Below are 16,421 nucleotides of genomic sequence, written 5' to 3'. Positions count from 1 at the left end.
AGAGAAGGATCAGGGCCACTCTGTGAAAATCCACAGTACAGAGGAGGCAAGTATAACATGTTTGTTATTTTTATAGGAAAAAAATTGAGAATTTACAAATCACTTTAATTGTACATAAGATGTCCATCCTCCTAGGACACCAACAAAAAGAAGTAAAGCATGCTGGGAATGGGAGGGGTTATACAGCTTTCTGTTTGCCAGTGTCCAATCTTCCTGTAGGCAGCAGTATAACCCAAAAGGTGATGAACTCCAGTGTCCCTCAATGGACTCCAAAACATTTCTTTGACTTTCACTTTAACCACTTGGTGTCCGGGGCATCATATTATGACGGCCACAAGGTGGCTCTACAATGCCGGGAGGACGTCTATTGACGGCCTCGGCTCCTCCGGCCACTGGGGGGCGCGCGCAGGTGCCCACCGCGTCACTGAGGCGCCGATGCACGTGCCTGATGGCTGCGATGTCTGCCAGGTACACGCGATCGGCCGTTCCACAGCCAGGGACGTGGATCTGTGTGTGATGATGGGGTGTAAACACAAAGATCCACGTCCTGTCAGGGAGAGAGGAGAACGATCTGTGTCCCTTGTACATAGCAACACAGATCGGTCACCTCCCCCAGTCACTCCCCTCCCCCCACAGTAAGAATCACTCCTAGGGAACACATTAACCCCTTCCTCGCCCCCTAGTGTTAACCCATTCCCTGCCAGTCACATTTATACAGTAATCAGAGCATATTTATAGCACTAATCGCTGTATAAAATGTGAATCGCCCCAAAAATGTGTCAAAAGTGTCCGACGCAATGTCGCAGTCCCAATAGTCCCACAGATCACCGCCATTACTAGTAAAAAAATAAATAAAAATGTTTTCATAATTCTGTCCACTATTTTGTAGGCGCTATAACTTTTGCGCAAACCAATCAATAAACGCTTATTGCGATTTTTTTTTTTACCAATAATATGTAGAATACGTATCGGCCTAAACTGAGAAAATTTAATAAAAAAATTGGGATATTTATTACAGCAAAAAGTAAAAAATTGTGTTTTTTTTCAAAATTGTCGCTCTATTTTTGTTTATAGCGCAAAAAAATAAAAACTGCAGAGGTGATCAAATAGCACCAAAGGAAAGCTCTATTTGTGGGGAAAAAAAGGACGTCAATTTTTTTTGGGAGGCACGTCGCACGACCGCGCAATTGTCAGTTAAAGCGACGCAGTGCCGAAAGCTGAAATTTCGCCTGGGCAGGAAGGGGGGTATATGTGCCCAGTAAGCAAGGGGTTAAGAGACATTCCCCTCACTGTTCTCATGCTGGGTTTCCAAAAACCAGCAAAGGCCTCCGAATCGCAGAGAGCGGCGCAGCTGGTGGAGGTCGATGGTGTAACGCGGACGCACCCAGACCTCCGTGGATTCAGTCACTGTAAGGTTGGAAGGACGTCCATTAGACTGACACGAGATGAGGAAACTCTTAAGAGACACGCCCGTGATCATTGTGTGGCTGGTGGAAGGGTGCCAGGGTGTGGGGGGAACGCTCTTCTGCCAGCTGAAGGCACGCGTTGGTAACTCTCAGTGCAGACAAAATGATTCATGAAAACGGCCCCAGAGATGGCGGAAGAAGCCGACCCGCCATGCAGAATAAAAACAATAAAGCTGCTGTAATGTGGCGGCAGATTCCTCCAGGTCATCGCGAGGGGCACTCGGCTTGAGGTGCCAACCCTGGGTGAAGAGGTAAGTGATTGTCACACGTGGTCAGGCCCCACAGCCTACTTCTCCAGAGCAGATTCACAAATTGAGGTCCAATCATTTCACTTATTTTTCAGCAGATCCTTACTTAGTGATAAAAGATATTTTTTTTAACCACTTCAGCCCCCCGGAGGATTTGGCTGCCAAAAGACCAGAGCACTTTTTGTGATTCGGGCACTGCGTCGCTTTAACTGACAATTGCGCGGTCGTGCGACGCGGCTCCCAAACAAAATTGGCGTCCTTTTTCCCCCACAAATAGAGCTTTCTTTTGGTGGCATTTGATCACCTCCGCGGTTTTTACTTTTTGCGCTATAAACAAAAAAAAAGTGTCGCCATGAGCTCTGTGACCGTGCCCGCGGGACCCGTGGACTGGATGTCCGCCGGTGTCCCACGATCGTGTCACGGAGCTGCAGAACGGGGGGATGCCTGTGTAAGGACACTGATCGGCTGCTCCCTGACATAAAAAGCAATGAAAACGTTGTGTCACTGGTAGTCCAGCCCCCTAAGGGCCCTTTCACACGGGGCGGATCAGTAATGACGCCCCCTGAACCTCCGCTTGCTCCGTTGATCCCTGCTGAGCCGGCGGTCCCCGCACACTGTGCAGAGAGACCACCCTGCAGTGTTGTATCCCCTATACAGAGAATACAACCTCCGACCCCCTATACAGGGACTACAACAGCCGATCCCCTATACAGGGAATAGAACCTCCGACCCCCTATACAGGGAATAGAACCTCCGACCCCCTATACAGGGAATAGAACCTCCGACCCCCTATACAGGGAATAGAACCTCCGACCCCCTATACAGGGAATAGAACCTCCGACCCCCTATACAGGGAATACAACCTCCGACCCCCTATACAGGGAATACAACCTCCGACCCCCTATACAGGGAATAGAACCTCCGACCCCCTATACAGGGAATACAACCTCCCACCCCCTATACAGGGAATACAACCTCCGACCCCCTATACAGGGAATACAACCTCCGACCCCCTATACAGGGAATAGAACCTCCGACCCCCTATACAGGGAATAGAACCTCCGACCCCCTATACAGGGAATAGAACCTCCGACCCCCTATACAGGGAATACAACCTCCGACCCCCTATACAGGGAATACAACCTCCGACCCCCTATACAGGGAATACAACCTCCGACCCCCTATACAGGGAATACAACCTCCGACCCCCTATACAGGGAATACAACCTCCGACCCCCTATACAGGGAATACAACCTCCGACCCCCTATACAGGGAATAGACCCTCCGACCCCCTATACAGGGAATACAACCTCCGACCCCCTATACAGGGAATACAACCTCCGACCCCCTATACAGGGAATACAACCTCCGACCCCCTATACAGGGAATACAACCTCCGACCCCCTATACAGGGAACACAACCTCCGACCCCCTATACAGGGAACACAACCTCCGACCCCCTATACAGGGAACACAACCTCCGACCCCCTATACAGGGAACACAACCTCCGACCCCCTATACAGGGAACACAACCTCCGATCCCCTATACAGGGAACAGAACCTTCGACCCCCTATACAGGGAATAGAACCTCCGACCCCCTATACAGGGAATAGAACCTCCGACCCCCTATACAGGGAATACAACCTCCGACCCCTATACAGGGAATAGAACCTCCGACCCCCTATACAGGGAATACAACCTCCGATCCCTATACAGGGAATACAACCTCCGACCCCCTATACAGGGAACACAACCTCCGACCCCCTATACAGGGAACACAACCTCCGACCCCCTATACAGGGAACACAACCTCCGACCCCCTATACAGGGAACACAACCTCCGACCCCCTATACAGGGAACACAACCTCCGACCCCCTATACAGGGAACACAACCTCCGACCCCCTATACAGGGAACACAACCTCCGACCCCCTATACAGGGAACACAACCTCCGACCCCCTATACAGGGAATACAACCTCCGACCCCCTATACAGGGAATAGAACCTCCGACCCCCTATACAGGGAATAGAACCTCCGACCCCCTATACAGGGAATAGAACCTCCGACCCCCTATACAGGGAATAGAACCTCCGACCCCCTATACAGGGAATAGAACCTCCGACCCCCTATACAGGGAACACAACCTCCGACCCCCTATACAGGGAACACAACCTCCGACCCCCTATACAGGGAACACAACCTCCGACCCCCTATACAGGGAATACAACCTCCGACCCCCTATACAGGGAATACAACCTCCGACCCCCTATACAGGGAATACAACCTCCGACCCCCTATACAGGGAATACAACCTCCGACCCCCTATACAGGGACTACAACCTCCGACCCCCTATACAGAGAATAGAACCTCCCACCCCCTATACAGGGAATACAACCTCCGATCCCCTATACAGGGAATACAACCTCCGATCCCCTATACAGGGAATACAACCTCCGACCCCCTATACAGGGAATACAACCTCCGACCCCCTATACAGGGAATACAACCTCCGACCCCCTATACAGGGAATACAACAGCCGACCCCCTATACAGGGAATACAACAGCCGACCCCCTATACAGGGAATACAACAGCCGACCCCCTATACAGGGAATACAACCTCGAACCCCCTATACAGGGAATAGACCCTCCGATCCCCTATACAGGGAATAGAACCTCCGACCCCCTATACAGGGAATACAACCTCCGACCCCCTATACAGGGAATACAACCTCCGACCCCCTATACAGGGAATAGAACCTCCGACCCCCTATACAGGGAATACAACCTCCGACCCCCTATACAGGGAATACAACCTCCGACCCCCTATACAGGGAATACAACAGCCGACCCCCTATACAGGGAATACAACAGCCGACCCCCTATACAGGGAATACAACAGCCGACCCCCTATACAGGGAACACAACCTCCGACCCCCTATACAGGGAATACAACCTCCGACCCCCTATACAGGGAATACAACCTCCGACCCCCTATACAGGGAATACAACCTCCGACCCCCTATACAGGGAATAGACCCTCCGACCCCCTATACAGGCAATACAACCTCCGATCCCCTATACAGGGAATACAACCTCCGACCCCCTATACAGGGAATAGACCCTCCGACCCCCTATACAGGGAATACAACCTCCGATCCCCTATACAGGGAATACAACCTCCGACCCCCTATACAGGGAATACAACCTCCAACCCCCTATACAGGGAATAGACCCTCCGACCCCCTATACAGGGAATAGACCCTCCGACCCCCTATACAGGGAATACAACCTCCGACCCCCTATACAGGGAATAGACCCTCCGACCCCCTATACAGGGAATAGAACCTCCGACCCCCTATACAGGGAATAGAACCTCCGACCCCCTATACAGGGAATAGAACCTCCGACCCCCTATACAGGGAATAGAACCTCCGACCCCCTATACAGGGAATAGAACCTCTGACCCCTATACAGGAAATAGACCCTCCAACCCCCTATACAGGGAATACAACCTCCGACCCCCTATACAGGGAATACAACCTCCGACCCCCTATACAGGGAATACAACCTCCGACTCCCTATACAGGGAATAGAACCTCCGACCCCCTATACAGGGAATAGACCCTCCGACCCCCTATACAGGGAATACAACCTCCGACCCCCTATACAGGGAATACAACCTCCGACCCCCTATACAGGGAATACAACCTCCGACCCCCTATACAGGGAATAGAACCTCCGACCCCCTATACAGGGAATAGAACCTCCGACCCCCTATACAGGGAATACAACCTCCGACCCCCTATACAGGGAATACAACCTCCGACCCCCTATACAGGGACTACAACCTCCGACCCCCTATACAGGGAATACAACCTCCGACCCCCTATACAGGGAATACAACCTCCGACTCCCTATACAGGGAATAGAACCTCCGACCCCCTATACAGGGAATAGAACCTCCGACTCCCTATACAGGGAATAGAACCTCCGACCCCCTATACAGGGAATACAACCTCCGACCCCCTATACAGGGAACACAACCTCCGACCCCCTATACAGGGAATACAACCTCCGACCCCCTATACAGGGAATACAACCTCCGACCCCCTATACAGGGAATACAACCTCCAACCCCCTATACAGGGAATACAACCTCCCACCCCCTATACAGGGAATGTAACCACCGACCCTCTATACAGGGAATACAACCTCCGATCCCCTATACAGGGAATACAACCTCCGACCCCCTATACAGGGAATACAACCTCCGATCCCCTATACAGAGAATAGAACCTCCCACCCCCTATACAGGGAATACAACCTCCGACCCCCTATACAGGGAATACAACCTCCGACCCCCTATACAGAGAATACAACCTCCGACCCCCTATACAGGGAATACAACCTCCGACCCCCTATACAGGGAATACAACCTCCGACCCCCTATACAGAGAATAGAACCTCCCACCCCCTATACAGGGAATACAACCTCCGATCCCCTATACAGGGAATACAACCTCCGATCCCCTATACAGGGAATACAACCTCCGATCCCCTATACAGGGAATACAACCTCCGATCCCCTATACAGGGAATACAACCTCCGACCCCCTATACAGGGAATACAACCTCCGACCCCCTATACAGGGACTACAACCTCCGATCCCCTATACAGGGAATACAACCTCCGACTCCCTATACAGGGAATAGAACCTCCGACCCCCTATACAGGGAATACAACCTCCGACCCCCTATACAGGGAATACAACCTCCGACCCCCTATACAGAGAATAGAACCTCCCACCCCCTATACAGGGAATACAACCTCCGATCCCCTATACAGGGAATACAACCTCCGATCCCCTATACAGGGAATACAACCTCCGATCCCCTATACAGGGAATACAACCTCCGACCCCCTATACAGGGAATACAACCTCCGACCCCCTATACAGGGAATACAACCTCCGACCCCCTATACAGGGAATACAACCTCCGACCCCCTATACAGGGAATACAACCTCCGACCCCCTATACAGGGAATACAACCTCCGACCCCCTATACAGGGAATAGACCCTCCGACCCCCTATACAGGGAATAGACCCTCCGACCCCCTATACAGGGAATAGACCCTCCGACCCCCTATACAGGCAATACAACCTCCGACCCCCTATACAGGGAATACAACCTCCGACCCCCTATACAGGGAATACAACCTCCGACCCCCTATACAGGGAATAGAACCTCTGACCCCCTATACAGGGAATAGAACCTCCGACCCCCTATACAGGGAATACAACCTCCGACCCCCTATACAGGGACTACAACCTCCGACCCCCTATACAGGGAATACAACCTCCGACCCCCTATACAGGGAATACAACCTCCGACTCCCTATACAGGGAATAGAACCTCCGACCCCCTATACAGGGAATACAACCTCCGACCCCCTATACAGGGAATACAACCTCCGACCCCCTATACAGGGACTAGAACCTCCGACCCCCTATACAGGGAATAGAACCTCCGACCCCCTATACAGGGAATACAACCTCCGACCCCCTATACAGGGAATAGAACCTCCGACCCCCTATACAGGGAATAGAACCTCTGACCCCCTATACAGGGAACACAACCTCCGACCCCCTATACAGGGAATACAACAGCCGACCCCCTATACAGGGAATACAACCTCGAACCCCCTATACAGGGAATAGACCCTCCGATCCCCTATACAGGGAATAGAACCTCCGACCCCCTATACAGGGAATACAACCTCCGACCCCCTATACAGGGAATACAACCTCCGACCCCCTATACAGGGAATAGAACCTCCGACCCCCTATACAGGGAATACAACCTCCGACCCCCTATACAGGGAATACAACCTCCGACCCCCTATACAGGGAATACAACAGCCGACCCCCTATACAGGGAATACAACAGCCGACCCCCTATACAGGGAACACAACCTCCGACCCCCTATACAGGGAATACAACCTCCGACCCCCTATACAGGGAATACAACCTCCGACCCCCTATACAGGGAATACAACCTCCGACCCCCTATACAGGGAATAGACCCTCCGACCCCCTATACAGGCAATACAACCTCCGATCCCCTATACAGGGAATACAACCTCCGACCCCCTATACAGGGAATAGACCCTCCGACCCCCTATACAGGGAATACAACCTCCGATCCCCTATACAGGGAATACAACCTCCGACCCCCTATACAGGGAATACAACCTCCAACCCCCTATACAGGGAATAGACCCTCCGACCCCCTATACAGGGAATAGACCCTCCGACCCCCTATACAGGGAATACAACCTCCGACCCCCTATACAGGGAATAGACCCTCCGACCCCCTATACAGGGAATAGAACCTCCGACCCCCTATACAGGGAATAGAACCTCCGACCCCCTATACAGGGAATAGAACCTCCGACCCCCTATACAGGGAATAGAACCTCCGACCCCCTATACAGGGAATAGAACCTCTGACCCCTATACAGGAAATAGACCCTCCAACCCCCTATACAGGGAATACAACCTCCGACCCCCTATACAGGGAATACAACCTCCGACCCCCTATACAGGGAATACAACCTCCGACCCCCTATACAGGGAATAGAACCTCCGACCCCCTATACAGGGAATAGACCCTCCGACCCCCTATACAGGGAATACAACCTCCGACCCCCTATACAGGGAATACAACCTCCGACCCCCTATACAGGGAATACAACCTCCGACCCCCTATACAGGGAATAGAACCTCCGACCCCCTATACAGGGAATAGAACCTCCGACCCCCTATACAGGGAATACAACCTCCGACCCCCTATACAGGGAATACAACCTCCGACCCCCTATACAGGGACTACAACCTCCGACCCCCTATACAGGGAATACAACCTCCGACCCCCTATACAGGGAATACAACCTCCGACTCCCTATACAGGGAATAGAACCTCCGACCCCCTATACAGGGAATAGAACCTCCGACTCCCTATACAGGGAATAGAACCTCCGACCCCCTATACAGGGAATACAACCTCCGACCCCCTATACAGGGAACACAACCTCCGACCCCCTATACAGGGAATACAACCTCCGACCCCCTATACAGGGAATACAACCTCCGACCCCCTATACAGGGAATACAACCTCCAACCCCCTATACAGGGAATACAACCTCCGACCCCCTATACAGGGACTAGAACCTCCGACCCCCTATACAGGGAACACAACCTCCGACCCCCAATACAGGGAATACAACCTCCGACCCCCTATACAGGGAATACAACCTCCGATCCCCTATACAGAGAATAGAACCTCCCACCCCCTATACAGGGAATACAACCTCCGATCCCCTATACAGGGAATACAACCTCCGATCCCCTATACAGGGAATACAACCTCCGACCCCCTATACAGAGAATACAACCTCCGACCCCCTATACAGGGAATACAACCTCCGACCCCCTATACAGGGAATACAACCTCCGACCCCCTATACAGAGAATAGAACCTCCCACCCCCTATACAGGGAATACAACCTCCGATCCCCTATACAGGGAATACAACCTCCGATCCCCTATACAGGGAATACAACCTCCGATCCCCTATACAGGGAATACAACCTCCGATCCCCTATACAGGGAATACAACCTCCGACCCCCTATACAGGGAATACAACCTCCGACCCCCTATACAGGGACTACAACCTCCGATCCCCTATACAGGGAATACAACCTCCGACTCCCTATACAGGGAATAGAACCTCCGACCCCCTATACAGGGAATACAACCTCCGACCCCCTATACAGGGAATACAACCTCCGACCCCCTATACAGAGAATAGAACCTCCCACCCCCTATACAGGGAATACAACCTCCGATCCCCTATACAGGGAATACAACCTCCGATCCCCTATACAGGGAATACAACCTCCGACCCCCTATACAGGGAATACAACCTCCGACCCCCTATACAGGGAATACAACCTCCGACCCCCTATACAGGGAATACAACCTCCGACCCCCTATACAGGGAATACAACCTCCGACCCCCTATACAGGGAATACAACCTCCGACCCCCTATACAGGGAATAGACCCTCCGACCCCCTATACAGGGAATAGACCCTCCGACCCCCTATACAGGGAATAGACCCTCCGACCCCCTATACAGGCAATACAACCTCCGACCCCCTATACAGGGAATACAACCTCCGACCCCCTATACAGGGAATACAACCTCCGACCCCCTATACAGGGAATAGAACCTCCGACCCCCTATACAGGGAATAGAACCTCCGACCCCCTATACAGGGAATACAACCTCCGACCCCCTATACAGGGACTACAACCTCCGACCCCCTATACAGGGAATACAACCTCCGACCCCCTATACAGGGAATACAACCTCCGACTCCCTATACAGGGAATAGAACCTCCGACCCCCTATACAGGGAATACAACCTCCGACCCCCTATACAGGGAATACAACCTCCGACCCCCTATACAGGGACTAGAACCTCCGACCCCCTATACAGGGAATAGAACCTCCGACCCCCTATACAGGGAATACAACCTCCGACCCCCTATACAGGGAATAGAACCTCCGACCCCCTATACAGGGAATAGAACCTCTGACCCCCTATACACCTGGCTGTGAGATTTGTGTTCTTGTTCAATAGTGACGCTGGATGGAAAAAGGCTTTGCTGTCCGTCTGTCCCGGTAGATGGGTCACATGTGTGGAGCGCGGTGCCTCTGTCATGGCACATGCCCCGTTTATGGCACTTCATTAACTGGAACTGCTGGGAAGTGTCTCCAAATACTTAAAGGAAGACTAAACTCTCCAAAAAAAAAAATCCAGACTTGTGAAAAAACGCACAGAGTGTACAGATTCCGATTTATCACGCTAAGTACGGGGAGAGCTGGTTTGGCTGGACTTCTCCTGTGGATCACAGGGGTGCGGTTTGTTCTGTAATCCTGTGACCCGTTTTCCACTGACGTCACAGAGTCGGTCCAGTTTTGGCGCCATCACTATCATGGAGTCGGGTTACGCCCACATTCCTGGACCGACACCCAACTCAGCCTCATAGCGAGCGGCCGAGAGCCTGAGCCAGCCGCTCTCGCCCCCTCCACAGCCCGATGCTCCAATGAGCGTGGGAGGGGCAGCGCAGAGAGCCGTGACCGCGCTCTGCTCGGGGAGCTGTGAGAACCGAGCGATTGGCAGTGTCCGATCGCTCGGTTCTCAGTCATGGAGGCGAGGGGGGGGGGGGGGGGGGGGACAGATGCTGCATCCACCGAGGCGGATAGATCTTTTTTTAAGCTGCTGCGTGAATCGCCGTAACTGTACATTGGGCGCTTTAAGAGCTCTAGGGGGAGCGCGCATGGCCAACGCCCGCCATGTTTGCCAGCAACTCGCGGTGGCTCCTCAGAGAGCCAGAATGGGGATCTGTCAATGTAAACACAGACAGATCTCCATTCTGTCAGGGAAAGGAGAGAGATCTGCTGTTCCTACTGCTCAGGAACAGCGATCTCTCTCCTCCTCTAAGTCAGTCCCCTAAAAATCACTGATCACCGCAATTACTAGTAAAAAAAAAATTAGCAGAGGTCCACCTAAACAAAAAATACTGCTGACTTTAATAAAATGGACACTTACCTATCCAGGGTGCCCGCGATGTCGGCAGCAGGAGACGAGCAACCGCTCCTCTCTTGGCTGCCCTGCTGCCATCCTCGTACGTTTCGTTGTGAACGTCTTCAGGGGGCGTCGCCCCCTGAAGACGTTAACAACGAAACGTACGTCGGCGGCGGTACCTGGTCACGTATTTGTCTGACGCCAGTTCCGGTACTCTGGTTGCTGTTGACGCTGGGTGTAAGAGGCCAATTGGCCTTTTTTATGATAGAACGCCTGCTGCGATCTCCATACATAACCAGGCAGGGACTTACGGTTACAAGTCTTGGCTTTGACGTGCTCCAGCAGATGGTCCTTGGATATGGCCTCTGAGCAACGTTGGCATTTTCCGAACGAGTCCTTGTGAGTGCATTCGGTCAGAAGGTGATCCGTCAGACTGGCAATTTCTACCACCTGGGTAAGAAGAAAAATAAAAACATATTACTGCAAATTGTGAATTTTTTTCCCCAACGCCAACGAACATGCATGGACACGGCACTATGCCGGAGAGCTGGGTACCACAATGGGTCTTTGGTTGGCATTGCTGGATTTAATGACAGGAGGGATGAATGTTGCCCTTCTTTGTACTCTCTCCATTTCCAGTACATCCGACTGGTGCCCAGAACTGGACGGCATACTCCAGGTGCGGCCGGACCAGAGTCTTGTAGAGCAGGAGAATTATCCTTTGGAGTTGATCCCAATTTTTAATGCCAATATTCTGTTTGCTTTGTTAGCAGCAGCTTGGCATTGCTGAGCCTCTCATCTACTAGGACCCCCAGGTCCTTCTCCATCCTACATCCCCCCCAGAGGTTCTCCGCTCATACCTGAGCTCCTCCCTCCCCCATACCTAAGCTCCTCCCTATTCATACATAAGCTCCTCCCCCATACCCAAGCCCCTCCCTCCCCATTGCTGAGCCTATCATCTACTAGGACCCCCAGGTCCTCCTCCATCCTACATCCCCCCCAGAGGTTCTCCCCCCATACCTGAGCTCCTCCCTCCCCCATGCCTAAGCTCCTCCCTCTTCATACCTAAACTCCCCCCCCCATACCCAAGCTCCTCCTTCCCCCATTGCTGAGCCTATCTACTAGGACCCCCAGGTCCTCCTCCATCCTACATCCCTCCCAGAGGTTCTCCCCCCATACCGGAGCTCCTCCCTCCCCACACCCAAACTCCTCCCTCCCCACACCCAAGCTCCTCCCTCCCCCACACCCAAGCTCCTCCCTCCCCCATTGCTGAGCCTATCATCTACTAGGACCCCAAGGTCCTTCTCCATCCCCCCCAGAGGTTCTCCCCATGCCCGAGCTCCTCCCTCCACCATACCCGAGCTCCTCCCTCTCCATTGCTGAGCCTATCATCTACTATGACCCCCAGGTCCTTCTCCAACCCAGATCCCCCAGAGGTTCTCCCCCCATACCTGAGCTCCTCCCTTTCCCATACCGGAGCTCCCCCCCCATACCTAAGCTCCTCCCTCCCCCATTGCTGAGCCCATCATCTACTAGGACCCCCCAGAAGTTCTCCCCCCAGTGTATAGATTGCATTCAGATTTTTGCACCCAAATGCATTCATTTTACATTTTTGTACATTAAACCTCATTTTCCATGTAGTTGCCCCTCCCCCATTAATTTGTTCCAAACTTCTTGCAATGTTTCCACATCCTGCGGAGAAGTAATTTCCCCGCTTAGCTTATTATTGTCCGCAAATACAGAGATTGCAAGGTTTACCCCTCCTCCAGGTCATTTATGAATAAATTAAATAGGATTGGTTCCGGCACAGGACCCCGGGGGACCCCACTTTCCACACACAATGGATTTTTTGAACATGTGACTGTGTGGGGGTGGGGTCATTGGTAAGCTGTGCAGGTGACAACCTGTGGTGAATGGTCCCGTGTCCTTCAGGATGATATCAGGTCTGAATAGAATAATATTTAATAATGTGCTGGGCTGTGGGCTGTACCCAGTGCTGGGACAAGGTCATCTAGAGCCCAGGGCGAACATGCCAAAAGTCCCCCCCCCCCCCAAAAAAGAAATGGTGCACCAATTTGCATGCTTACTCCCTAAGCATTCCCCCCCCCCCCCCCCGCAATACAAATTCATCACTGCTGAAATCCCCTTCCCAGCACAAATCTTTGCCCACCCCCCCCTGCTCAAATCCTTTCATTCCCCATATACCCCCAGCAAAAATCCACCCCCCCCCCTGAAATAACCCCCCCCCCCCCCCTTAGTACAAATACCTACAAAATTCCCTCCTAGCACAAATCCCCTCTTATCCGCCTTTTCTAATACAACCCCCCCCCCCCCCCAAAAAAAAAATTCCACACCCAGCACAAATTGTTTTCCACCATTCCCCCTCCCAACACAAATCCCCTCAAAATAACCACTCCTAGGAGGGGAAATTTAGGGAGGTGTAATAGACTAATTCTTATCCCCTGCAACCCCCCCCCCAAGCCTCATTGTGGTGCCCCCCACCCATTTTACAACATGATAACCACAGTGCCCAGGGCAGCCGTCCCTTCTGCCCACCCCTTTTCCCGGCCCTTTGGTGTACCTGCTTGCAGTGCTCGCAGCGTCTCAGCATTGGACAATGTTTCCAGTAATGGAGATCCAATCCTTCCTCTGTGAAAGATTCATCGCGTTCCCCGCAGAAAATGCACAAGCTGCAAATACAAGAGGAACACATTTCAGAGAAAACAAGACAAAAAGGTAAAAGATCCCCCCGATACGTCATCTCACTCAACAAAATTCAATCACATTTCTGGGCCAATTTAACCCCCTTTTTTTTTTATAAATGTCAATTTTTATATAAATGTCAACCAATAAACGTCTTGTGTCTGCACCAACTCTGCCCAACCCACGAGGAGCCTGCCACTATTAGCAACTGAGGGGCGGGGGGGGGGCGGGGAATTTGTCCTAAAGTCAGAGAAGTGAAGTTACAGAGGGACCAAAAAAAAAAAAAAAATGTTTTTAGAACCCCAGTAAGGAATACAAATCAAACATTAACCCCTTCCAGCCAGCCTCCATCCGGCCCTTTAAGGGTTCTAAATGCCAGGAGGCGGGGCTTTTGGGTCATGAGACCGCTGTGATTGGCTGTCACAGCAGAAAGCTCCCATTCGCTAGTATGCATCGGGACCACTTTCACAAACCACTCATAGTTTGAGCCTTCTGAGATCACATGGCAGCCTTCTCCTATGGTGGTGTGTGGATGGTTTTGTCGCTCCCCATTGGTGATCAGTTTTCAGGGGCGGACTGACAACTCATGGGGCTCCCGTGCAATAGAAGATTATGGGGCCCCCGGGCTTACAGATGGCCACCACGCCAGGAGGCATTGCATAGGCAGGGCAGCTAAAATCTCAGGATTTTCACATCAAAAGCATGTCGGTTTTGGACAATTTAGGGACAGATGTAAAAAAAAAAAAAAAACAGATTGTCCCTGGTTTTATTGAGCCTGGCAACCCTGATGGGGCCTCCTAGTGGCATGGGGCCCCCTAGAGGCATGGGGCCCTCAGGCAGTGCCCGAGAGTCCCAATGGTCAGTCCGCCCCTGTCAGTTGGTTGAATATTAGTGGTCTGCAAAATTCCCTGAAGAAGCCAATATCAGCGAAACATGTTGGGATCAGATACTATACTACACAGGTGTCAAACACAAGGCCCGCAGGCCGAATCCCGCCCTCCAGACCATTTCATGTGGCCCTCGCTCCTCTCCTGCAGCTGAAGGAGCTCCAGCCCTCTTCTGGTCCTCCTCCAGACCCTTACTTTCTGCTTTTAAGAAATGCATCCAGCTTCTTCCCAGCAGCAGTATAAGGAAAGGGGGGTGCACTGTGATGTAAGGGAGAGTGGGGGACTCAACTTCTGATGGTGGGGGGGGCTCTTGACATCCAATGTAAAGGGGGGGGGGGATGCGCTGGACATCTAATCTTATAGATACAACCGCCCCTTTTGAGGGCAATCGTAATGCTGATGCGGCCCACAATGAAATTGAGTTTGACACCCCTTGCTTTCAGGGTCGATCCGCCCTATAGGCTCACAATGCAAGCCGCTTAGGGCCCCCCAAATTACTAGAGGCCATGCATGGTGAGAAGTCATTTTCAGCCCCTCACCCTGCTTCTCAACTCGCTGGCTGCATGGGAGAAGAAGTAAGAAGTCAGAGCACCCCCCCTCCCCCCCTGCATGTAATTTCCGACAGCAGAACTCCCCCCGCTTCTCAACTTTGATTTTTAATGTGATAACATGTCACTGTCGGCAGCCCCCCCCCGCCCTCCCCCCGGTTCTCAACTTTAATGTGACGTGTCATTTTGCTTAGGGCCCCAGGAAGGTCAGGATCGGCACTGCCTGCTATACTACAACCATCTGTTCAACACATCTCAGTGATCGTGTCATGTGACCATTATTGGATAAGTGTAAACCATGCTTTATATACATTTTTAATCATGTATCAAATAAACTTTGCAAGTTTTATACTTTAGATTGTTTTTTGGCATCACTATAATCCCATTCAACGTTCTCTGCCTTATCAGGATGAGGGTGGACAGATTCCCAGGACTCTCCTCTGCACAACCCTTCTCAGACTTATTCCGACAACAAATGTTCGATGGGAGCTGGTTGTCGGAAAATCCGACCGCGTGTAGGCGCTCCTTCGGACATTTGCTGTCGGAATTTCCGACAACAAAATGTTTGTGAGCGCTGGTTATCAAATTTTCCGACAACCAAAGTTCTTGTCGGAAATGATATCCGCCCCACATGAGGTCACATCTCTGTACTTACTTATCTAAGTAATTAGAAACCGTTGAATTGTCATCAGCAGGTTCTGCGTTTGGCGACAAGGACATTTTCTTAGTACGATCGTCTGAAAGGGAGAGATGATATAAATGTAAAAACAGCAAAACAAAATAGTAATACAACATTCAAAAGTCAGACAGCAGAATCAGAAAATCCAATCCCTATTACCAGTAATATAGCACACAATGTATTATAAGCAGGGTTTTTTTTTTCTCAGAAAATAGGTGCAG

The 16,421-nt window shown here is 51.8% G+C and overlaps 1 protein-coding gene across 2 annotated transcripts in view; it reads right to left on the bottom strand.

Moving 5' to 3' along the window:
* The window catches only part of CEP104 (centrosomal protein 104), a 93,660-nt gene that overhangs the window by 13,600 nt on the left and 63,639 nt on the right, over positions 1–16,421 (bottom strand). For both annotated transcript variants that reach the window (XM_040326557.1, XM_040326559.1), the window contains 2 exons: positions 13,965–14,073; positions 11,695–11,833 (listed from right to left, as the gene is read on the bottom strand). In XM_040326557.1, the coding sequence (XP_040182491.1) occupies positions 11,695–11,833; positions 13,965–14,073 (248 nt within the window). The remainder of the gene's footprint in view (positions 1–11,694; positions 11,834–13,964; positions 14,074–16,421) is intronic.

Source organism: Rana temporaria, chromosome 10 (assembly GCF_905171775.1).
Source record: "Rana temporaria chromosome 10, aRanTem1.1, whole genome shotgun sequence".
Lineage (NCBI taxonomy): Eukaryota > Metazoa > Chordata > Amphibia > Anura > Ranidae > Rana > Rana temporaria.
Note: the sequence above shows the minus strand (reverse complement) of the source record. Positions and strands in the feature narration are given on the sequence as shown.